This window comes from Dasypus novemcinctus, chromosome 27 (genome assembly GCF_030445035.2).
Source record: "Dasypus novemcinctus isolate mDasNov1 chromosome 27, mDasNov1.1.hap2, whole genome shotgun sequence".
NCBI classification, from domain to species: Eukaryota; Metazoa; Chordata; class Mammalia; order Cingulata; family Dasypodidae; genus Dasypus; species Dasypus novemcinctus.
In genome coordinates this window covers 42,214,616-42,240,846 of record NC_080699.1, presented here as the reverse complement: position 1 = coordinate 42,240,846, position 26,231 = coordinate 42,214,616, and the positions used below count along the sequence as shown (strand labels likewise).

Genomic DNA, 26,231 nt, shown 5'->3' with positions numbered 1-26,231 from the left:
TAAAATAGGGCCATCTATGATTCTTAGTCCCCTGTCTGTCTGATTTTTCTCCAGAGTTATTACTCCCTCACATTAGATGATATATTCATTCATGGAGTATTGCCTATTTCTCCTTATACAGTCCCATGAGGGCGAAAGCTTCAAATTGTCCATCCACTGCAGTATCTGCAACATCCAGATAGGAACTTTCATGTTTTAGGTAATAAATAAATACCTGTTGAATAAATGATAATTCATTCTGCCTTTTTTCATATATCCATTATACTCCAGCAATGCTGTTCAATATAACAAATCCCCTCTTCTAAAGGAAAATGATTCTAGGTTTGCTCTGATCAATTTTGGAGAAAAGAGAGCAAACCCACCTGGATCAATAGGCAGAAATAAATCAGAAACCAGCCATTACCTGATATGGTATCTATTGCCATATGGAAGAAAAGCCAGACAGAGAGCTCTGAGTCTGCCATACCAGTAGTAAAGGAAGTCAAAGTGAAGCCCCTATTGGAACGTGGGAGTCCTTCTTAGCTTAGAAGCCACCCTCATTCCCACCCCAAGGTTCTGGCAACTTGTGCCCCCTCCACGTCTCTAAATTCCATCCTCCATTTTTCATTCCTGCTGTCTCAGAATATCTCTCCCCTCGACCGTATAATGACTCCCTAAAAGTGGATCTCTTTGCTCTGGACCATAAGGAGGTTTGACTTTGCCAACAGCTACCTTCTGACACCACTGTGCCCTGAAGCACAGAAGAAAAGGGATCTTCACCTTTGCCACCAGCACAGGTTGCAGCTGAAATTCATGAGGTACCCTTTGGCTGACTTCATTGGGTGCTAGCAGGACTGAACTTAAAACATGCTGTTTCTTTCTCAAAGACTGGCCATCACTCAACCTGTAGACACCTCCTGTCATAAGTACTTCAGGATTATTCCTCTCTGATCAAATTCTCAGTCCTTTCCACCTCCTAAGCATGGTCATCGTGCCTCTGGATGACCATTCCCTAAGCAACCTTTTCCTCTCTTCAGCCCCTAGCCTGAGTGCTCCTAGAACGCCCTTGACTTAATAAGAAAGGTGTTTCCTGAAGGCAGTGCTTCCTCTGTAGCATCCTCAAGAAAATAATGGATTATTTTGCTTTGTATCTTGCAACCTTCCCAATTTGGTATCTGGACATTGGGGTTATGGTCCTCCTCACTCCCCAAGACCATAGTAGACCATTCCTCATTTACATTTTAATTGAAAACCCCATGTTCCTTTGAAGCTCTGGCCTTCTAGCCTTCCTCTTCCTTGTGGACATCAACTGAGGGCCTGAATTCCTCATGATTCATTGAGGACTTTGACTCTTGGGTCACAATCTCACTTAGCCACTCACCTCATTCATTATTCAAGTTGCCTTCAATGTTCCCTTTCATGATTTGTCGGACACCTGCGTTGTCACCCACTTGGGCTTCTCTTCTTCCAGAATCTTCCCCTCCATCTCAACCATATGTGACCATTATCTCTGGTCTGAATGTGTTATTCTCTTTAACCTAAAATCACTATTAAAGAGCTCACGAACTCTGACCTAAATTTCATATCTTTCCAGTATACTTGTTAAACTAGTCAGGCAATAACTTTACACTTATTGTATCTACTCAGACATTAAACAAATATTTATTGAATATCTATGATTTGCCAGGCAACATGCTAAGCATTTGTGTATGCAGTGGTAAAAAAGGATGAACATGCTGCCTGCTTTCAAAAAGCTTATTGTTTAAGGGGCAGAGGGCAGCTATTTAATAGATATACGGTATCTTTCTGACTTTATTCTTTCTTGATGATCTTTCGACAATGGCAGGTATGTCCTGTTTCAGCAGCTGCATTCGCTGCTGGCTTTGCCAAGAACACTCGTGCCAGAGTCACTCAATTGTCTCCTCTCCCAACTTTTATGGGCACTTGCTCAAATGGCATCTTCTCAATAAATCCATCCCTCCTTATTTTGTTTAATGTTACAATCCCTGAAACACATACCTGATCATCTCTGCTTCTTATCCTGATATTTATTTCCATGGCATTTGCCATATAAACCATATAATATTCCTTATTCATGGGTTTATTCTCTACCCTTCCTACCTAGAATATCAGCCCTGCACATGTAGGGATTTTAGTCTATTTTGGCCATTCATGTACCATTAGTGTCTAGAATAGTTGCCCACCAAAGAGTAGGTGCTCTAATAAATAATTGTTGACTAAATGAATAAATAAGTACATGAAAAATCAAGACTGTTTTACCAAGGGGTTTTCTTGGGGGCAAAACAAATTCTCTATTTAAATCCTTTTCTAGAATAGTGCAAGACAGAATAAATAAATATAAACATTTTACAGATAATTTGCTAAATATCTGCAACTGGAATGTCCAGAAAGGACCATGCAGTGGTGCAAGGACTTAAGGGTGGAAAGCAAGCCTCCTGGGCAGTAGATAAGTTAAACAGGTTGAGTCCTGAAACTATTACCAATGAATGACAAAGTCCAAGCCATGCCCTTTAACTCCAAGTTAGAAGAGAGAAGAGGGATTTGTTTTTCAAGGGAGTGGAAGAGGAAAACAGAGAGGAATTGGCCACTGTTCAGAGAAGTAAGGGCCAAAGACAGTCCTCTCAAGGAAGGAGGGAGCCACATTTCCAAGACCCTCAAGCTCCCAAGACAATGACCAGGCTCTGACTGTGCCTTTGTATATGACAGCCTACATGACTTGCCAGGAAGGAGCCCAGAGCCTTGATCTTAGAGGAGCTGAATTGATATTCTGCTCATTCCCCTTTTCGACTGCCTTGGTTCCAGTAGAAAAAGCATTTTACACCACTAAGAAGATGAAGTATGCCAAATACCACAAGGACACATAGGGAGACTGAATGGAGTCAGATAATGAAGAACATCCTGGAATCCAGCAATTTCTTTTCATATCTAAAGCTGTTAGAGTGTAAAACAGCCTAATAATAACAATCAAAGCAGAAGACGTACCATTGTGTGGGTGAATGATAGTATTTAACATGAGGAAAAAATAAATCAAGTCAGAGAGCAGACACATCAATCCCGTGAGCCACAGAAGTCCAGGTGGGAGGGGAGGGAGAGAGCATGAATCTCATAAAGGCAGACTCAGTTGGAAGAGGAGACAGAAAGAGAGTTCTAACCTCCATTGTGGAGCCATGTCCTTTGCTTGGAGGTGTCCATCCAGAGACCCACTGCACCCTCTGCAGAGAGTCTGAGAACCAGTCCAGCATGAGAGTAACCAGTGGGATGTCGGGCCAGGATGATTTTGGAGGATGTAATCCTGAGCCCAAGCACAAGACCCAACCTAGAGACCAGAGTCTGCCCCAGAATACAGGTGAATTGCAAAAATGCCATAAGAATCTGGACCATCCAAGGACTGTAGGACTCAGGCTTGCAGGCAGCCCAAAATCAAATAGACATTTCCAGAGATCTGGAGAAAGAGTGATGAGAAATCAAGCAGGAAGTCAAACCCATTAAGAACATGTGCGGCGGCTTGCTCGGTCGGTAGAGGTGGGGTCTGGCTGCGGACGAGGGGTCGGTCCAGCTTTGGACGAGGGGTCAGTCCCGCTTGGGACGAGGGATCGGTCCCGTTTGGGACGAGGGGTTGGTCCGGCAGCAGACGAGGGGTCAGTCTCACAGGGGTTGCGCGGTTCGGCTGACGGGGTCGCCCGGTGAAGCTGGCAACGAAGGGGTCGCCCGGAGAAGCAGGCGACGAACTGGGGACAAGGGAGGCCAGGCCCTTGTCGGGGGCTCTCAGGACTGGAGGGCGCACGGCAGAAGAACTACCGCAGAGACAAGGTAAACACGCAAGTCCACTTTATTGAGGGAGAGGCAACAGTTTTATAGGGGCTGGGGAAGGCTGATTGGTCGAAGCCACGCCCTGTTCTGATTGGTTGCCGGAGAAAGGTCAGTGGGCGGTACCGGACGGGGGAGGGGTGGTGGTTAGGGATTGGCTGTCGCTGTTGCTGGGGGAAGGGGCAGGGTTTAGGGATTGGTGGCTGCTGTTGCTGGGGTGGAGGGCAGACTGGATTTTTCCGCCCACGCCTGGCTGTTGCTGCTGTCGGGGGAGGGGAAAAGGGCAGACTGGAATTTTCCGCCCTGCGCCTGCGCAGGGAGAAAGAAGAAGAAGGGTGCCGCCCTACAGGCATCGTGTGGCGCCATCCGGGAGGAGGGGCAGCCGCGGAAGCATGGCTGCCAAGAAGGGGAGACCCGAGGGCACTCTGCGCCCATGCCGAGTTCCCTTCAGGGGTGGCGGTGGGCCCGACCAACCACCCTATTATGGGGGCAGCGGCTTGGCCTGCCACGGCTGCTCCCCCGCCAGGCCAGCAAACCACACTTCAGCCCGAGGGGTGACCGCAAACATGGATGTTGGAGTCAAGATAACTTGGGTTTGAATTCTGCCTTGCCATTTAATATGTGTGGTCAAATCTTCTCGAATCTCCATTTCTTTATCTCTACCAGGAAAATAATGCCTACTTTATAGGACACTTGTGAAAGTTAAGTGATATAATGTTTGCAAAGCACAGTGCCTAGCATACCGAATCCTAGATAGACATGATTCTTGAACTTTAGCAAACGTTTCAGTCACCTGGGGGATTTGTGAAAACACAAATTCCTGAACCCTGCCCTTCGAGTTCTGATTCAATTTGTCTGGGGTATGAACCAAGACCTTTTATTTCTAAGAAGTTCCCAAGTTCTGCTGCTGCTGGGACAGGAACCACATATTGAGAGTCACTGTGTGCTACCTTAGAACCACACACATATGCTTAGCTATTCTGCAGAGTGTGTTGAGCCTATGCAGGCTGGAGACAGACTGCTGGGATTTGAATTGGCCTCTTTGCCTGGCCTCTCTAAGCCTCAATGTTCTTACTCGTAAAGCAGGCTAATTCTATCATCTGTCTCAGCCTTTTGTTGTGAAGAATAGGTGTGCAGAATGTTTAGTAGAGTACCTGGTATACTCTTAAGCATCCAAAAGCCAATTGCTATTGTTAGGACTAGATGATAACCACTCTGGTTGTGATTCAGACTCTCGGGCAGATGCTGTCATCCTAGGTCAAGACCAGAATCAGAATCCAAAAGTAGATAGTCAGATCCACACATTGAAGCCCCAGGGACAAGGTCATTTTGAGCCCCTTGGATAGCTGTTCTCCAGCAGCAGTGCCATGGTGAGGAGTTACCTGTGGTTATGCTGGGTGTTGAGAGGCTGGGGGTGGAGTGAGCCATCTACCAGGACATCCCTGGGGCTTTTCCCTGCCCCCAGAAGTTCTCCCTGTTCTCTGTGTTTGTTCAGCTCTGGGTTCTCCTGCCTGCTGGGGGCTGCCATTTTAATGTGACTTTGCATCTTAATGAGCCTCGCCCTGGCTAGTATCTGTGAGGAACAGGATATAATTTCCTTGTTTTTATGTTTCCTTTTTTGTTCCATTAAAACAGTTCTGCATGGTAACAGCAACCAAGTGTCAGCACAAACAGCCCAAGACTCAGGGGAGCGTGCAGGAGGATGCTGTGAGCAAAGTCTGGATTCAGCAGACATAGGATTCTACATTTTTCAAGCGTTTTAAAATAATTGGGTAAAACCACAAACAGTGTCTGTGGTATGCACTCCTGCCCTTGCTTTCCAGACTGAGGCTTTATTTCATATGTTCTCAATTCAGGCACTTTGAACTCATTAATTTCCCCACTAGTCTTTTTATGATTTTTTTCCTCTTCTTTGAAGTAGGAAGTTGTACAGCTATAATATTGCTTTAAACCAGATCATAAATATTAAATTTAACAAAATCCCTTATTGACAATGGCAAATTCTACATTAGCCATATCTACCTAGCGGTAATTTTACAGTTAAAGAGAATTATGGGTTTGAAGAGTAATCTATAAGTATCTTCCTCTTTCCTACTCTGGTCTGTGTCGGTGTTTAAATCATTTGCTTAATGAAATTCTGGATCACTTTTCCCCATAGTTGAGCTTCTACCACTGGTTTGTCTTTATCATAATAAACCAGTCTCTGGCTATAGGTTGGACCTAATAATGTATGCTCCACGGCCAGTATGGACAGGGCTGCCACTTTCCATTATGGTGCAATTATTTTATCTCCCACCATCAATGACCACTGTAATATGTTTTGCAATAGCAATTACTTGTCCCTTCTGGGATAGCTACTTGGGGTATTCTGGGAATTTTAATCAAGCACCTATGTTAATTAGAAAATTGTAGAGAGAGAAGTGCTGATTAAACACTTTGACTATCTCTCCATACTGACATCTTAGTGAGCCTAGGTTTTTGAAGAATTCAACCATTTTAGAGAAAAGTATTTTCTCTGAAATACTTTTATTCCTGTTTTACGGGTGGGAATGGGGAGGAAGGGGCTGGCTAAAGCATGGGTGAGGCATGACTGACACTTACTGCGTAGTGGTACAGCAAAGATGCTCAATATTGGTCAACATGGTTAATTCTCACCATAGCCATGTTAGAAGGGTATTTTTATTTCTATTTTGCAGACTCAGTTCTGGGTACAGACTGGGACATTATTGGCAGGGGACAGGGCCTTTACTTACATATTCCTTTGGTTATTTTGATAAACATGAGGTGATCTAGAGTCAAGAACGAGGAGAACTGGAGACCCCGTAACTTACCCTTTGCTCACTAACATTGACTTTGTTTCAATTCATGCACCAGAAAGATTTAATTTTACAAAACAGAAAAAGACTCTATCAACACTAAGATACTTCTTAGTTCAACAATGCCTTACTGGGCCTGCAAATGTTTGAGGCTACATGGGCACTGGGGAGAAAGCAAAGCAGATTATGAGCTGTCCTGCCCTCCATATCCTTTAGGCAGGATGGGGAGCTTGCCCCCCTAAGAAGGGCATGCAAAACGCTGTGCTAGCTAAACAAAGGGGAGACACACTCTGTCTGAGGAAAGTACTCAGAGTCTTTCAAATTGACAACATTTGAGTTTAGTATTAAGCCAAGAGGCTACCTCTGCTAAGGTTCAGGAAGATAATCTAGGGAGAACAGGGGTCTTGTGCAAAGGAGAGCATCAGAGATATAGAGAATGGCTGAGTGGTTGATGTGATGCAGTGTGCAGTGCAAACAGGTCATGAAAACTTGATGTGCCAGACCAAGAAGGAAGAAAAAAATGTTAATAAGGAAACGCATTTTCACAGATGTTGCCCACCAACCCAATTGTACATGCCAGTAAATCATGGAGGGCACTAGACAAGCATACCTGAGACCCAAGTCCACCTCCTCCATGTTGTACCTTCTTCTACCAAACAGGCCCACCCACGGAGATGGAGTCATTGCTGGTGGACAAAGACTCCAAGAAGGGCCAGACTTAGACTTCACTCTGATATTCCATAAAGCTCAGAACTGCACAGTCCTGTGCATAAAACAGAAGAATTAAAGGCCTGGATAATTCCCACTTGCCATCAGGAGGCAACTGAACACAGCAGGCCTACTGGTCAGTTCCCATGCCCACCTCTGGGATAAACTAACAGTGGGCATGGCTCCTTCTCCTTTTGCCTTGTCTGGGTTCTAATGTTCCAGTGGAAGACGGGCAGGCAACAACAACTCTACAGGTCTGCCTGATAAGCAGTCAAGTCACAAATTCCAAGACTTCCCTTATCCTCTGGGTGTCAGGGACCTAGGCTACTGTCTGCCTGCCTGGCATGGCCATGACTGGAGAGGTAGTTTAGGTATTGGATCTCCTCTTGGCTTATTGCAGAATAAATTTAGAACATGTGTGAATTAATTACAGGGCAAGTCAACCCAATAGAGAGCTCCAGAGTTGTCCAGAGTTGTCATAGATAGAGATTACTTAAAAGTACTTTTCTCCTTTTTATTTTGTCTTCTGCTGGGTAGTTGCCACTGCGGTGAAGGTGATGTCTTTAGTTCCATTTTGTCCTCCTCTCCTCCTGCCCCAACTCTTCTTTGCTGGGGAAGTTTCCCTCGTTGCCATCTTAATGATCCCCGTGCCACATAGGGCCGCTGATGCCGACGCTGACAGGCTGCTCATTAGTGCCAGGGTGCTGCAGTCAGCCGATGGCATGCCAGAGCGCCGGGCCTGACATTCTTTCACAGAGCTGTCACTGGAGTCATGGTGCCTGCCAGCTCTGGTTGAACTCAAGCTGTGATACCTCCAGTGCCAATTAGTGCTTCAGTGTCCTGCTTGGCTGGGGAAGAAGGGCCCTGTCAGAACTGACAAATAGGGAATGGGTGAGCATGTGGGCACGGGGAGAGCAGCAGGCAGGAGGGCTGGACTCAGGGCACTAGTGAGAGAAGAGCCTATCCAACAGGTTGCTTTGCCCTCACCAACTTAGTAAGAAATTAGGTCCAGGGTGACGGTACCAACTGGGCATCTTCACATACAGAAGGAGAACTGGGGTGAGAATGAGAACACTGGCAGCTGAGGAAGGTGGTTCAGTCCTGCAAAGTCTGGATGCAGAGCACCTGCAGTAGATTCTACCCCATAGTGTAAAAGGAGAGGCTTCCATAGGAGGGCTGAGTTTGGAACATTATGAACAGAATGCTTCTGCTCCAGTTTTGCCCACAGGTTTTTATATGGCTCCAGGCAAAACTTTCAACCTCCCATCCATCTGGATTCACACACAAAGAGACAGAAAGACACAGGAGAAAGAGAAAATAACACAGGGAAAGACAGAGATAGAGAAAACACATGCACATGAAGTCAGATCGCCATTTTTTATTTTTCTACTGATTCCTCTCTTTCCTGTGTTTAAACCATGAGGAGTTGAAAATTTCCAAATATGGTTGAACTAACCCACCCTGGCAGTTGCTAAGATTGTTTTAGGAAGTGGTCATTTGTGCCACTGAATGCTCTGCTCAGTTAGGATCAGGACCAGAAAAGTACCAAAGAATGTGGAGCCCCAAAATGACAATGGAAAGGGCACATCAGGAAAGAGAGCAGAGGGAGTTCCCAGAAGACCCACCTCAAAGTCACTGTGAACCATCTCTGCTTTTGCAAAAGAAAACTTGAAAAGGAGTCTCACCTCCAAAGAGAGGTTCAGCCCTGTCACAGCAGGTTCCTCAAGAGGGGATCTCTGAGAAAGTTTGAAGATTCTGTGAAGACCAGGAAATGTCATAGAGGCTTGCCAGCAGAGAGTTTCAACAGGAAACATACCAGGTCTTGACTATGGACATCAAAGTCGTGGAGAATTCCTCAAGGTTCAGGATGAAGTCTTTGAACTGGGATTCATGAGGTGCCTTGGGACACCAGCAAATATAAGGACTTATTCATTGAGTCAACAAACATTTATTGAATGTTTTCTAGGTGTCAGGCCTTGTGCTAGGAGATGGAGAATCAAAGATTTGTGAGACACAGGTGCTGGTCTTCAAGAGCTCATGGAACACAGGTGATGCAAAGGAATTTGACATCAAGGTATATCTCTGAACAGGAATCCCCTATCTGATACCTGGGAACAAAGTGCTCTTGGTCTAAGTAACATAGGTGGGCTTTATTGGTTGTGTTTTGTTGTTGTTGTTGTTGATTTTTTAATGTGTTATTTGATGAGAGAAAGGTAAATGTATGTGAGAGCATGGAGGGAGTTCCATTTAAACACTCATTGATTTCTGATCCCAAACATATTGAGAAACCCACAGATCGATGAATGGACTCATTCATCTGAGTTTCAACTTGGACTCTCAGGAATGTGGCAATATCAGAATTTTAGCCTTTGCTCTAAAATGCTGAAAACCCACTGGAAACTGAAGGCATAAAAATTGGGCGTTGAGAATGCTTTTCTGTGAAGAGTGAGGTCCTAAACAGCATGTTTTAGGATGAACTAAAAGAGTATTATTTCTGCTGACTGAGAGGGTACTTTAAGGAGTAAGATATCATTAAACTTATTCTTTTGGAGATAGGAAAACCAAAGCTTAGGGGCTGTGCGAAAATAAATTCTTGCATGCCTTGACAGGAGACAAGGCACAGAGTCATGATGAGGAGATTGCGAGGCCCCAGAGCAGCACCTGCTCCTGGCTGAGCACAATAACGTTTATGCAGCATTTGGGTTCGGGGTCAATAACTCTCATGGAGATAGAGACAGCCTTTCTCTGTGAGAAGATAAAGGGCTGGAAAGACCAAGGACAGGTGCGCACAACATCTTCATACCCCAAAATGGACTGGTAGACTGAAGACAGGTCTCTTTATCAAAGTCAGTACACCTTTTCTTTGGACACTGAAGTGATAAATTCATTTACGAAACAAAAAGGACATTACTAATAATAATATAGAGAAAACTACATCTCACACTCAATGGCAGTGCCAGGGGGTAGCTTTGGAACTTTTACCTCCCTCTCCAAGTTTGAAATGGATGGCCAACATTTTCTTCATCTAATATAAAATGGTAGCAGACAATTATCTTGGTAAATTCTCTCAGCCACTTTTCCTGCCAGAATGTCCCTCATAAGGTTCTTTTATATAGAAATTCATGAGGCCCCTCTAAATTAAGGGTACGTAATTTCTGTCCTCTTTTTCCCCCAAAATGTGGCCCAAGTTTTTATGTTTACTGCAAATAGCATCATATGAGCTGTGATGGCAGAAACTAGGATTTTCCAGAAATGTATAGGATAAGGAGAGTAGCCTGGAAAGATGCAACACAATGAAGTGATCAAGGATCAGCTATTCATTTAGGGATTTGCTGGGACTGTGTATAAGAATGATCTGGATGGAAACACGATCATATACTGACATATAACAGGACAAAGGATGACAGCAGTCTTCAGCCTTTGGAGACTTTGCTAAGATGCTGTGCATCTTTCCTCCAAGGAACTCCAAGCCTGTCCCAACTTATTTAGAAAAAGCACCTTTTGGAAATGTTTATTGGGAAAAGATGAAGGTCTGACAGCTCAGGGTCTCTCCAGTTTCAGCTCAGATTTGGCAACAGTGCTATGACATCTCTTATTTCCAAATAATCAGTCACAGGAAAAAGGACACCCTGGTGAGTTCTGAGATAATTAGTTATTGCTTAACATGTCTCATCAGTTTGAATCTGGAAGAGCTAATCTGGACCAAAGATCTGGAAAAGGCCGTTCATCTTAATTACTCAGATCCACAGGTAGATTCTGAGTATCCTACCCATCTCCCCTTGATACATTTTCTGTTTCCATAGCAGCTAAAACCTCAGTCAAATGGAAACATCTGGCCCATGCTCAGGTAAATGTCCCCTGGGGAAATGAATCTACTCAATGACCACAAAAATGAAAAGGGACTTGAAGACACAACAGCATGAAAATCAGGAAGATAAATAGAGGAAGGATCAAACAAAAGAAAGGAGTAGCAGAAAGTCATCATGAGAGGGAGTGAAGAGGAAAAAAAAGAAAAACGTTACAAGAAATTAAAGCAGAGCTATTAGGAAGCAGTGAGAGAAAGGGAAAGTCCAGAACAAAGAGGAAGAATAAAAGGGCAGGACAAAAGGAGAAAATGTGTGGAGAGGAGAAAAAGAACCAAGAAGAGGACAAAGAGCTGGCTGGCTGGAGGAGGGAATGAGAAAAAACATCAAACAGGAGACAAAGGGAGAACTGTGAGGGTGAAGGAAACACACTACCTCTAGACATGGACAAAGTCCGTTCCCCTTGGTGATTAATGCCCTGTGCCTTATAAATGTACCTACTGCTCTGGCATCTGAAGCCACTGGGCTCAGCACTAAGCAATGGCAGGTGATATGAGCCAATGACTTAGAAAGTCTGTCTAATTGTATGGTCTTCCTCTGGGTATGCCCCTGAGCCGTTCTTCACCAATTATCAACCAATTACCTTGTGCACAGCTGATATCTTCTCCAAGATTTTGAACAAGTCCATGTGTAAGGTCCTTTCAAATTGGGAGATTGACAGATACCCAAGTAGCTCGCTATGATCCCTTTGTTCACAGTGGCTTACCATCAGGAATGTGCCTTAGGACAGCTCCCAGGAATTCAGAACAAACGTGGTTGAAAACCCCATACCTTTCCTGGGAACCTCGACTGTGCAAATAGCCACGGAGAGAGTGTAAACTTGCATTCATGAGTGGGAAAATATGCGTCAGCAAGTGGGCATGGTAGAAGCCCTCGGTTCTCAAAACTCTATGGGAATTGTCTAGACTGAAGACGAGGTCACATCCCTTCTGAGTTCAGCTCAAATTCAGAGACTGATTTCCATGTTGATAAAAAGACCCTGAGGGGAGTAGATGTAGCTCAAGTAGTTGAGCACTTGCTTCAAGGTCCCAGGTTCAAAACCTGGTAATTTCTAAAAACAAAAGAAACAAAAAAAAAGCAACTCTCATTGGGAAGCAAAGCAGATGTAGCTCAGTGGTTGTGGCCTGCTTCCCATGTATGAGGTCCTGGGTTCAACCTCTGGTACCTCATTAAAAAAACAAACCAAAAAAAAAACAAACCCAGACCCCCTCCTACCTCAGTGCCCCTCACATCAATGGAGGACATTTCTGAAGATACATCCTAGCTTCAGCACTCACTGTGGGATCAGCTGAGATGTTCTACTGGACTGTGCTGAAGTCTGCATTGCCCAATCCTGCTCCCTTCTCTCCCCTCTCCTCTCCTACCTTTCCCTTTCCTTCTCTTAGGAGTTCAACCCCAAGAGTGCTCACTCCCTGATAAGCTTATTGTCCATCAATCCTTTCTCAGAGTCGCCTTCTTGGGAACCCAACATGCAACACCAAGCAAACAACCACTGCTTGTGGTTCCTTTAGAATCTTTAAACCTGCACGATTCAGCAATACATCTACGAGATGAAGATATGTGAGCATACATTCACACGCATGCATACATACATTCATACATTTGTATTCACATACGTTTGAACAAATGCACAGATGATAGACACAAATACACAAGTATGCACACATACATATGACATACATTTCACCTTAACCAGCAATAAGCAATAAAATTAAGGACCTTTCTGCATGTCTCTGCTCAAATAGCACTTTTTAGAGGCCTTTCCTTACCAAATCCCTCAGCATTTATTCAAGGTCGGCAACTCTATTTTCTCACCCTTATTACCACTTCATATATTGTGTATTTATTTTTTTGGCTTCTTTCTCATGAGAACATGAGCTCATGAGAGCAGAAACTTGTCTGTTCAGGTTTATTTCTATATCTCCAGTGTCCAGAAGATTGCCTGGACTATTTTAAGTACTCAATAAATATTTTAGAATGGATGAAATAAAGTGCTTACTTTTAAATAAAAGCTAACTTGATAAATATCACCTTGCCTAAAATTCTAATGGTTTTATCCTTCAATCCATGAAAGCACAAAACAACACTTGTTCTAGTCTACATACCATCTAAATATTTAGCCAAAGTAAATTCCATCTAGTCACAAATGTAAGTTATATTTGTTATCTATGATCACTTTGAGTAACATAACAGCAAAACCACCAAAACAACTCACAGACAAATGACCAGATCTTTGACAAAGCTGAAGAGACTTTTAGGAAAATGTCCATTTAGAGCTCTCATCCATCATTATGTGTTGATGTTTTGTTTTCTATCTCTTAAAACAACCAACTGAACAATGGCATCATACCTCACTGTCCCTTCTTCAAACCTGACATGTAAAAGATACCCAAAATATCTTACCACCATTTCACCCACAGACAACTGAGATTAATTTGCCAGGGATTGGAGAGTATGATTTCCACAATCCTAGACTTTATGCCTCTCTTGCAGGGAACACCAACACTGTCTGCAAATCTTAAGTATATTATTTTTATCCTATCAAAAGTGTATGATCTCTGGGACACAGTCATCAAATGACATAACCTCCTAGCCATGTCCAAAAATCCTCTTATCTTCTCTGATGACACAATCCACCAAACTGCTTCTTACCTTTGGGTGAGATATGTCTCCAGGTAACTGTGGGCTCTGGTCTACCTGTTGCTATGCAGGTGAGGCTGATATTGTTCCCTTCATTAATGGAGATATCTGAAGAGATCTCTACAATTTTGGGAGACACTGTGGAGACAAAAGAGGTAAAAGGAAAATAAAAAATCCTGGTGAAACATTTCTTTGTGGTCTTAAAACGGTAGCTGGCAGCATAACCCAGACATTGAAGTATATCGCTGAAAAATTAGAAGAATAACCTTAGACATGAAAGACATATCTTACCTCGAATTCAGCTTCTATTTCCTCTTATTAAAACACGATGATGGGGATAAACTACACTGCAATACTGCATCAACTATTCTCCTTTACTCCACACACTTCTTGTCTCTGCTCTCACTGGTTCCAACTTATGCACACAATTCAGTCTCTGCACTGCATTTGGAGTTGCATTTATAAAACGCTTTTCTGATCCTATCACATCTCTTTCTAAACAATGCCTATTTTCTACCCGATAAAAAGCTCCATATCCTAGCATACTAGGCCGTTCATGAACAAACACCAATATTTTTCCAGTGATATTCCCAGCAGTTCCTACCTTTGCCCACCCTCCAAATTTTTCCTAACCTAGTCTGCCATTCCTGGTCATCATGCATTTAGACCTAGATTGTTCCTTATGTAATTCCTGATGACTCCAAATCATCCTTTAGGCTTCAACTCAAATATCCCTTTCTTTGTTGCAATGTTTCCAACCCCTCTTCCTCTTGCCCTCCTTTGCAACTTGAATTTACTAAGTTTCTTCATCATGTTCTCAAAGCACACTAGGTATGCCTCCTGGAAAATGTAAAGGAATGTCAGTTAGCTACAGCATACACGGTCTTCCTCCTGGTCTCCTAAACTACTCTCCCTAACAGGGCCAGGGAGAGGGGTTCATTCTATTCAATACATTTGGGAGCAGGATCCCACCTGGCTCCTGCAGTGCTTTGAACTGGAACCAGGCTTCCATGAGAGGACCCACATTCTGCTGTGCTCCTTCACATGTAGATGTTACTGGGGCAACATCCCATGGAATGTGGGTGGGTGTATTGATCTCTCTAATTCTGGGGCTCAGAATTAGAAGCTCATTGCTGCTATACAACTAAATCTAATCCTCCAGCATTAGCTTTTCCAAGAGTACCTGTGATGTTTGGTTCCCTGTGTATGCACCATTTGTTTAACCTGTGAATTGGTTTAAAATTCAAGTGAATAAAATAAGGGTGGAGTCTACTGGACACCCAAACTCCAATTCTTGGCACTAACTCCACTATGTTACGGATATTTGCTAGAATCTCTCACTCATTCAGTAATGAGGTCTTTGACAGCCTAAGCCATATCTTATTCACATTTACATCCATGGAAGGGTTCAACAAATATTTGTTGGATTGGATTGGATGGTAATGCTTATCCAAAGGAATCCCCTTCCCAACTTGCTCCATGCTTGTAAACAACCTCACAGTAGAATCATAAACGTATTATTTTAGTACGACCAATGTTGGTTTCGATCCACAGCTCTTTGCGAATTAAGTGGACCCTCCATCCAGGAATGTTATGTTTCTACATGATAGGTTACTTACTTGAATAAGTAGTTCTCAGAGCCACTGCAGTGCATTATCCACCCAGGATGCAGCATTATATGCCCACTGGAGACCCTAGAGAAGATGCACATGGACTCTATTCCCAGTTCTGAGACCTGCACATTGAAACCAGATGTTTGGAAATTTTAATGCTGGTCTTTCCTCTACCTTGAACCGTCATTTGCTTGTTCCTGATTTTTCCCCATAAAAAGGGAGATATCATAAAGATATTTCTCTTAGCCTTCTTTTATTTTCTTCCTTCTCCAATATTAGTTCCCATTTTTTTTTCTGTACCCCAGGTAATGGGGAACACTCATTTTTAATAAGCATAAATTGCACTTTTTTTTTCCTGACCCCCATGCTCTTGGTCCTGTTTTTGGTGGCTTAGAATTTAAACTCTATCTTCATCCTTTGGAATTCTTCAAGACCTGGTTGAATTTCCCCTTTCCAGTTGATCCTCAAGAGGCCTGACCACATCTTCACAGGGACCCCATAACATACAGTGCTTCCTTTACAGCATTTCAAGTGAAATTTTTTTATGGGACAATCATCTTATGTTTTCTTCTATGCTATCAACTATGAATACAAGATATTAAGAAACAGACTTACTTACCTATTTCTTCTCTACCGTACAGAATATAGTGGCTTGCATAGAGTGAGCACCAATCAACCATTTTAGATTTAAATCCACAAACAGCTTCAGATAGAGATCAGAGTGTGTGTATGTGTATGTGTGTATGTGTGTATACTTGTACACAAACATACCTGCACTCTCAGTTATTTAGTGGAACAACAAAAAATGGAACCTGGAAGTGGATATGGTGGGAGTGGGAAAGAGACCATTTTCTCTAAGACTTGGGATTTCTCTGATGCATCATTTAATTTATTTTCTATCATTTTATATGCTAGTTTGGCCCTTCAAGCACAGAAGGGTAATGGGTGAGTTACTGATTGAGCCTTTGATTTGCTGACTGTCTGGAGGGTCTCTTAGTTTGATAATCATTTAAATTGATCTTTTCAGAAATAAACACTGAATGCATTTTATTTTCAGGCCTGTAAGTAGGACATTCTCTTTTCATGCCACCCTTTCCCCAACCATCCATTTGCCTGGCCTCTGCTCCCACTGATTTTTGGCACCTGATCAAGACCCGCCTGCTCCTGGAGGCCAAGCTGCCTGCAGAATGTCCGTGCTGGCCTTGCAGACATTGCTTCAGCTGTGCAGGTAAGTAATTTATTGATCTGTAAAGCACTCTGAGATGCTCTGCAAGGGATTATGTCACGCCAACGCCAGGCAATAAAATAAAAGATGATGAACTTTGTGAACACAGGATGATTTAGGGTTTGTAGCTGGAAGTGTGCTTAAAGTACATTTTAAGTGGAAATCAGGCTGGATAATGAATTACTCTTGCTTTGGAAGGGCTTACTGGGAGTTCATTTTCCTGGCTTCTTACATGATAGCTAATCTGCTAATCACACACTAGAGAACAATGGACAGTCCCAAGTAGAACAGGAGGTGGTTCAGGCCAGAGCTGTCAGTGCAGTTAGTATATTACATGAGACAATCACACCTCACGCTTGGAAGAACCACCTAGAATTGTCTCCCCCTGTTGGCCATTGGAAAGTGCCCAACTCCTGAAGTAGAAGTCGAGGAAATGCTTGCGGTCCTTTCCATCCTGCCTAAGACTGCAGCGCAAAGGTGGTACGCTGCCCCTAGACGAATGTGAAAGGAGGACCGTTCATAGCATATTATGAGGTGGTTTGGTCAAGGGTGCAACCCTGATGATCAGAACTTAATTCATAAGATACTAGGGGACTAGCAGTATCACTTTCTATAGGCAATTTTGAGCACATTATCAGCATTCAAATTGAAATTAAATGGATAAGGGCACACCGTGGGCTTAGCTAAGATGTGTTCATAAGGAAGCTTTATGCCACCTGGAAGAGAGGGCCACTTATATTTTTGTATAGTTTCTTTGGATACTTTCTCTATCTCACCTCTTCTTGTCATGCAGGATTGGGTTTGCTGGTTTACCTTTGTTCACTTATTCATTAATTCACTCATTCATCAATATTCATTGGCCACTTTCTATATAGCAAGAATTGTGCCAGGCACCAGGAACATGAAACTAAATAAGATGCAGTCTTTTCCTCCAGCAGTTCATGGCGTAGAGATGTAAAACCTGGTACAGAAGCCTTCCCTTTTAATGTACTGCAACATGGAGGGATGATAAGGCGTTATGGGGATATGGGGGATAGGTACATGAGCCAGCCTGGGCATGGAGGTCATGGGAGCCTTTTGGATATGTGGCACCTAACGTAGGAGAGGCAAGGAAATGATAATCAGGTCTGGGAAGTGGGGGAGGCAAAGGAGGTGACATAAGGAAAGCACTGTTATTAAGACTATTTGTGGACCTGGTGTAATTGCTAGCAGGAGAACTGCTGCTAAGAGAGGTTGAGCCAAAATCATTCCACAATCATTTAGTGAGCATCTATTACCCACACAACCATGTGCCAGGTATAGGAATGACAGCAAAAAAAAAAGACATACTTTCTTGGCCCCCCTTCGAATTTACAATCTGTTTGGTTAAACAGTGCATAGAGACAACCAAGGGAGTTGAATAACAATGTAGTTGCCACAAAACTGCTTGTGAATGAATGTTACAATGGATTGTATAAACAGGAAGGCTCTGAGCTTGTAAGAGGTAGAGCCCGGTGAGTGGGAGTCAGGGACAGCCTCACCTAGGGTGTGGACTTGAACAGACGAGGAACAGTGTAGAGAGAGGAAAAGGAGGGTTTTCCCAGTGGAACAGGGTTACATGGGCATAGATGGGAGGGCAGAAATCCATGAAGTCTCTGCAGTCTACTAAGTGTATTTACTACAAGAGGCCTCAGAGTAGCAGCCGAGTGCCTGGCCCAATTATATTCTAACTGGTAATGTTGGCAAGTTAACTGCTCTGTGCCTTGTTTTCCTCATCTATAAAATGGAGCTTAGAGTCATATGCATCCCTTAGGGTTCTTTTTTTTTTTTGGATTTAAGGAGTAACTTTATGAAATTCTTTTAGATCAGGTCCTGAGGATGTGGAGAGCTCAGTTAGTGAGCTTCAATAGTGTTCATGTTTAGCAAATGTGCCTATATAGTGTCAACACAGACTGAACAGTTGTGTTGACTCAATGAAAAGTAGGATGCAAGGCCTATGAGGTAAGCTAGAGCCAGATTGTGGAAAGTCTGAATGGATAGATCCTGGATTTTAAGTCTATCCTATAAGTAACAGCAAGTATTTGGAATGTTTTGAAAGGGGAAACTGCCATAAGTTTTAAAGGTATATTAAGTAAAGTTATCTGCTAACAATACATCAGATGGAATGGAATAGATAGAACTTGGAGTCAGATAAATTGATCTATAGGAGTGATGGTAAAGACCTGGATTAAACCATTATCCCTGTAAAGATGCAAAGAAAGAGATGAATTTGAGAGCAATGCAAAGGAAAACTCAGAGACACTTGATGGTCGGCTCAGTTTTGGAATAAAGGAAACAGAGTCACATACCACTGCACTGGCAGGTCCCGGAATGTCTGAGGGGAGCTACTTTTGCAGAGAATATTGGTTTGATTTGTTTTGTTTTCGAGATGTGGATGTTGAAATGGGAAGGGACATCCAGGCAGAAATATCCTGTTCTCAGTTGGAGTTGTTCTGAGTTAAAGTCTGGAGCAAAGTCCCAAGCTGAACGTACACATCATGCAAATTCAGGGAGAGAAGGGAAGCCACTGATGTCAGTGAGAATGGCTAAGAGTTCAAGGTACCTTCAGAAAGCCATCAGGCCGTTTGCACATATGTGCACTCTGCGGCTCTGCTATCTGTAAAGCCTGGATCTAGAAACAACGGAAACTGGAAGTCCAAGAAGCGGTTAGGGCATGCTTGGAAGGAACGAGATGCACTGAGTAAGCCGCCTTCTTTGGATACAGTTCCATCCTGAAGGCATTAGGCTAAGATTTAATCTGGCCATTATTGAATTTTAATTCAAATGTGTAAATAATTAAATAAGATAATTGTTAAAACAGTCTTCCCGGGAACTTCCCCAGTCTTGGTTCTGCTTCTACTGCCCAGGTGTTACGTTTTAATAATTATGTCATTAATAAATAGCAATTTGCTGTTTTTAGCACACAGTGGATATCCTATTAAATCCTAATTAAAATGCTTTATTAAGTCCCGTGCAGCCCTGTGGGACGGAGTTGCACATAAGCTGCTTGGTCCAAGTTCTCCCACGTGACGCGTGCAGATTTATTCGGCCCGCAGGTCCCCCTTCCTGCCCAGTGGCCCTTCCTGCCTGTCCCCAGGTCCTCCTTCCTGCCCGGTGGCCCTTCCTGCCTGTTCTCCGGTGTGAAGCTCTGAGACACCCGTGGCTGCTCAGGGCAGTTTTCAGAATGAGGGTTTCCTTGCTGCCAAGGCCCTGGGACCTCTGTCCTTGTGGAATTCGAAGGACAAAACCTGGAGAGCCCCTGGGTTCCTGGTTCCAGACGCCGCCTGGAGCAGGCAGGCTGGGTTCAGAAGCCTGTCCAAGGGCCAGCAGGCAGCTGCTGCCTGGCAGGCGTCTGTTGACGGGACAGCCTAGCACAGAGGTGAGCTGCTCAGGCAGGACTCGGGCTGGGGCGACACTCGCCACGGACCTGCCTTCTCTGGCCCAGAGTTGATCGAAGTGCCTCAGTCACCAGTGGGAGGACAACCTCCTCACTGGGCCGCCGTGCTCCTTCATGAGCCGGGTCCTGTCTCGTTCTGCAGCCATCCCAAGCTGCTCTCCTTTCCTCTCCTTCCTTTCTGAAACTCCACAAGCCTTGACTTGGGTCCTTTGCCCTTCCCTTTTCCAGCTCTCCACAGGCTGTTTTATTTTTTTTAGGAGCTACCAGGGATTGAACCCAGGACCTCACACATGCGAGTCTGGAGCTCAGCCACTGAGCCACTTGTGCTTACCAATGGCGTGGTTTATTTTTTGTTGGTTTTGTTTTTAGGAGGCAACAGGTATCCAACACGGGACCTTGTCCATGGGGAGTGGGTGCTCAACCACGTAAGCTACATCTACCCCCTGGCTCCTGGTTTCTTTTTGTCCTGTAAATCGAAGCTCTTCAAAGAAGCCTTCCTTGCTCGCTCCTTCTACAGTAGAACTGCCCCCTCCCCACATACTCCGAAGTTTGTTGTGTAATTGTCTCTCACAAATAAAACACCCGCTCCTCTGGCTGTCCCTTTCCATTGCTATAGGCAGCACATACCATTATGCCTGGCAGTCTGTGTTCAGCAAGTATTTCTTGAGTGAATGCATGGCAGTGTTTTTTACAAGGCTGTGTAGAAAATAAGTCGAAATCTCTGAATTTCCTCAATGTCTTTAAATATCCTGCAAGGACTTTCAGCAATCTAAAATAATACTGATAATTATCATTTACTAAATGCCTACCATATTGCAGTTGTTTTAAATATATTACCTTTGCTTTATTTTTACCCTGCATTAACCCCACCAGAAGAAAATTCTGTAATTTTCTTGGGTTTCCGGGAACTGAGGGGTTTTCTGGGGCACAGGACTTTCAGTGATGAAACTGGGGAAATCTAGGCAAATGAGGTGAAGTTGTTCGCCCTAATTATTCCCCATATTCTACAGATGATGGCAGTGACGCTCAGAGAAGTCAAGGAACGTGTTCAGGGACACGCAGCTGAAATTTGAAGTGCTTTTTTTTTTTAAAGGATTGATATGGGTTAGAAAAATAACAAACACACTTGGAATTGTGTGTATCTAAAAAAATAAGGAGACTCACCAACATGTATCCATTTAGGTACTAACCCATTATCAAACTCTGTTGGGCACCGGGCATTTTACTGAGAGCTTGAACACAATGTATGATTTAATCTCACAAGAATTCTATGACACAGTATAATTAGTATTCCTATTTACAGGTGAAGAAACGAAAGGGTCAGCGAGATTTTAATAATTTGCTCAAAGTCACCCTGCTAATAAGTGTCAAAGGTGTGACCTGAATTGAGGTTATGTATGATTCCAAATTATTTTCTCTTAACACAAGGAGGTTCCTGTACCCTAGAAGGCAGAGCCACAGCCAGTGTTCCTTGGCCTTGCTGAGTTCATTCCCCTCACACCGATCGTATCCCTCACCTCAGCTTCTCCTGTCATGTCTCTGGGTAAACATCTCTATGTCCAGAGGAATTTTAGCAAGGAGAGCCCGACTTGTTCATATCCATGTGGTGCTATTCTCTATCTGAACAGTCTATGGCAGGTTTCATTGAGCTTTATTTTTTGTTTGACTGTCCAGGTTTGCATAAATATCTCATCCTCCACCATTTATCTTCCTCTCAATGTGTTATGAACCAGAGAGCTGCAGCCTTCCTGGAGAGCTTCAGTCTGAGACAGCAATTGGGGCTGCTGCGTCTGCAACCCAGGTGCTCATCAGACCAGGTGTTCCTAGCTTCTCTAGTTGTTGGCAGAGAAATGATCAATTAAATCTATCAGTGAGTCCCATAAGAGAAAGTGAGTCAATGGACAAGTAGAGACAGCTGTGAGTCAACCAAGAGGGGTATTTATTTGACTGGTGAAACTGGTAGATCTTCCTTCCTCCCTCCCTCCCCCCCTCCCTCCCTCCCTCCCTCCCTCCTTCCTTCCTTCATATTTATATAATAGAATCCTTATTCTGTATTGTGGGCTATGTGGGTCTCTTTTAAAAAAAAATGTTTTATTTATTTCTCCCCTCCCCCCTCATTGTTTGCACTTGCTGTGTGTTGTGTCTTTAGGAGGCACTGGGAACCAAACCCTGGCCCTCCAATATAGGAGGGAGGCATCTAATTGCTTGAGCCACCTCTGCTCCCTGCTTTGTTGTGTCTGTCTTTATGTTTTTCCTCCTCATATCTTTTGTTGTGTCATCTTGTTGCATCAGCTTACAGTACCTGCCTGTTGTGTCAGCTTGCTATCTTCTTTAGGAGGCACTGGGAACCTCTGCTCCCTGCTTTGTTGTGTCTCTCATTATGTTTTTTTTCCTTTTGTGTCTCTTGTTGCATTAGCTTGCCATGCTTGCCCATTGTGCCAGCTCCCTGTCTTCTTTAGGAGGCACCAGGATCCAAACAGAGACCTCCCATGTGGTAGGTGGGAGCCCAATTGCTTGAGCCACATCTGCTTCCCTGGGGTCTCTTAATAAAAAGAACTCTAGCCTTAACATCGCAAGACCAGGGACTCAGCCCACACCTGACAATTACTAGCTATAGAAACACATGCAGATCATTAATCATCTCATCATATAAACTATATGAATACCTATCTTGTCTCTCCTTAATTTATGTTCTATAGATCAAAGGACAAATGTGCGAAACTACATTTTAAACATCAAGTACAATTCAAATGTGATTTATTATTGTTACTAAAAAAATGTGTACCCCTAGAGTCCAATGTGGAGGAAACTATTTCAGACTCTGTGGTACAGTGTGGGATGTTCTGATCAGAAATTGAGATGGAAGTCCCATCCATACTCCATGCAGGTGCCAACACCCACTTCAGATGGGCAGATGGTTCTGGGACAAACAGCATCTTTAAGTGATGATGCAGGGACCCACCTGGCAGGGACAGCGGGCCCCCACTCCCACGCCAGCAATTTCTTCATGGCCTTGGCTTTCGAGAAGGGAAAGGTCCTATCAGAGACCTACGGCGTCCCAAATGGGAGTTTGCAAATGCGGAGGACTTGTTAACAGCGTTACCTTAGGCTGATCGATACTTCTCTTACCAGAATCCTTTGTCATTTCTAACAACTCATTCTTCCTCTCTATCTCCATATTAATACCTTCCTGTTTGCTGGAAAATCTTGACACCCTGGGAGAAGAGCTAGTGATTTATTCTGGATTAGTCATAAACCACTGGTTCTGAAGTCTGGAATTTGTGCCTTTCAGGATCAGCTGAAATGTGGGGAGGGAGTTTGGATGAGCTCTGCTCCCTGACCCAGATTAGTCCATCCCATTGAGAGGCAGGAGAATAAAGTAAACATCACGCATTCCTCCCTGTGTGCGTTCCTGCCTTGGAACGTATTAGTGTAAATTGAATTTCACAGCAACCTACCTGTCACCAGGAGTGCTCCATTAGATTTGGCAATGTCCAAAAATTGTAAGAAGTACCTTAATCAATTGTTTGATTTGAAGACAAAAGTAGGTTATTACTAATCATAGTATAGACCGGCCTGCCTGACGGGGCTGGCTCTTCCCAGCTGCTGGGATAATGACACCTGCTTTGTGGCTGGATGCACACAGCTGGCTTCAATTACTCCCTAAACAAGACCGGTGCTGGCTGTGACCCTTGGGGCACTAGCGTCATTCATGAGGGGAGAAGAGATGGGAGGGAATGGAAGGAGCATTGGACACCTTCTATTCCAAGAACGTGACCGGGCTGACGAGTTCACTTCTTTTTAAATCCCAACCATCACCCGCATGACCCTGTCCCCATTTTATAGGGGACAACACTGAAGCCCAAACTTTAGGCACCTACCCAAGATCATCACACAGGAAGTCAGACAAATCACTGACTCTCAAACAAGGAGTCCCTAGACTTCGATCGGCTAAAACTCACACAAACTAGAAATGCTCAAAAATTAAAATGATGAAAAAGAAGAGGTAACAATCCAACCTGATTCATTCATATGAATCATGACTTTGTGAAGAAGAAGTAAAAGAGAAACCCAGAAAAATATTGTGCTTCCTTAAAAAAATTTTTTTTTCTCATGAAAGAACTAATATTTGTTGAACACCTAATAAGTACGGGGTACTTTACATATATTTTCCCATTTAATCCAGGAAACTGAGGCTTTAAATAGCTAATAATGTGCTCAGAGTCACTAAGCTAGAAACTGGCACATCTCAGTCCCAACTAAGCTCTTCCTACAGGGTTTTGGGGATCAAATGAAATATGTAGGCATAATTGAAAGCACTTAGTGACCTGCCAATCACTCGGCAAATGAATTCCATTATGATTTAGATAATGCAGAGTTCAATCAATTAGTGGTAAACAGCATAATTGTTTGCTTTAAAAAACCAACCCTGAATTGCTGACCAGGATTTCCTTAAAGTGCCAAGCAACGTCCTCTGACATGCACTGCTTCTTTACATCCATTGCAGACGTAGGGGCTGGCGAGAAGATTGTGTTCCCTCCTGTTTCTAATTTCTCACCCCTACCCCTGCCCCCCGCGAGTATCTTCTTCGCCCACAGCAGCCACGCCTTGCCGTTGATTGTGAAGTTCAACTGCAAGGCTTCCTTAAGCTGCTTCTTTTGCCCTCTTGGCATCTCCCATCTTGCTCTGGCTTTTTCTTCCCAAAGCTAGAATGCAGCTCCTATCCGTGAAACCCAAGTGGCTGGTTTGGGTAACTGTGGAACAGCAAGTCTCACTGTTATCACAGACCAGATGCCTCTCCTCCAGAGGGTCTTGTGCATAAGCGCCCAAAGATCTTCAGAGGAACAGCACAGACCTGGTTGGGCCAGCCCACTGCTCTGGGTGCCACTGCCACTCTGGCTTCGGCTGGGCGGACTCACTGGGTGCCTTTCGGGTATGGGGCTGTGGCTCCTGTGGGGCCACTTCACTATCCATAGGGATCATTTCCTCCAAACTCGAGAAAGTGTTAACTAACTCTGTCCTCTGGATGCTTGCCTCTGATCAGAGACCCACCTCGTGGACAGAAGAATGGTCTTTCTGCGATAATCTGTGCCATCGTGTTGGTTGTAGTCACACTTTGGCTCTCCCAGGGCAAACTTGGGACTTCCGCAACTTGAAATCACACATACGTGCACAGAAACGTACACAAATGTGTAAATGTGTGCATCCACGTCACCATAATCTCTTGGATTGCTGGCAATGGTTCTTTTTGTTAGTATTCTCTCCCTGCCCTTAAGGCATGCCTAGGTGAGTGGGTGCCAACCACGCCCTTCTCCAGGCTGCCTAGTCTATGGACGGAGGCCGACCAGGCTGAGGGGTGGGTGGTCCTGAAGCCGCGGCCCCTTCTCTCAGCTCTGCAGAAGCCCTGCACCTCGCAGCAGCCAATATGCAGCTGCCACTGCCGCGATGGCGTCATCGGCACTTTAATTCCTAATTGCCTAAAAGCACTGGTAGTTAGGCACTAAACACGAACAATAAAACTGTATGCAGCAGGGGATTGTGCTGACTGCGGGAGGATGGTCGCGGGGAAGGTCTCGCCGCCCCCCACCTCTTGACTGCAGTCTGGTGCAAATTATTGCACAGAATTTTCTCTCTCCCTCAAATGCATGCAAGGTTGAGTTCAGAGAAGTGAAACCAGGCAGTCAGCCCCGAGGGGAGTTTCTGCGTCTCTGCAGCACTGGGGTACAGATATTGCTTATGCCAGAATGAAAACTCGAGTTACAGCCACACTCCCTGTGACCGTCGTCTTTGGGAATAGCTCAGGTGAGGGGGAGAAACAGCTCATTAACTGGACTTGGGTTCTGAAGCCCAGGAGATACCCACTGCCGTCCTAGGAAACTTGCCAATTGGTTTTAAGCCGATTTTTTTTTGTTGTTCCGCAGCCTTATTGCCACTAAATCCCTCATAAAGGTTATGCCAGCCAGCAGATCAAGGCAAAGCTTCTTCTCCTTTTGCATGAGGAGTAGAGAAGTAGACTTGTCTGCTTCGAGCTACACGTTCTCAGGGAGCAGCGGTGCTGCTAATCCCTCTGCGCCACGCCACGGTACTGGGGCGAGCAAGGGAGAACGGCTGGGGAGAGGAAAAAGTTTCAACATGACTTCTTGT

The 26,231-nt window shown here is 44.2% G+C and overlaps 1 protein-coding gene across 4 annotated transcripts in view; it reads right to left on the bottom strand.

Annotated features, from left to right (window-relative positions):
• NTM (neurotrimin) overlaps positions 1-26,231 on the bottom strand; it is a 1,004,227-nt gene that overhangs the window by 127,381 nt on the left and 850,615 nt on the right. For all 4 annotated transcript variants that reach the window (XM_023587303.3, XM_058289300.2, XM_058289301.2 and 1 more), the window contains exon 4: positions 13,847-13,972. In XM_023587303.3, the coding sequence (XP_023443071.2) occupies positions 13,847-13,972 (126 nt within the window). The remainder of the gene's footprint in view (positions 1-13,846; positions 13,973-26,231) is intronic.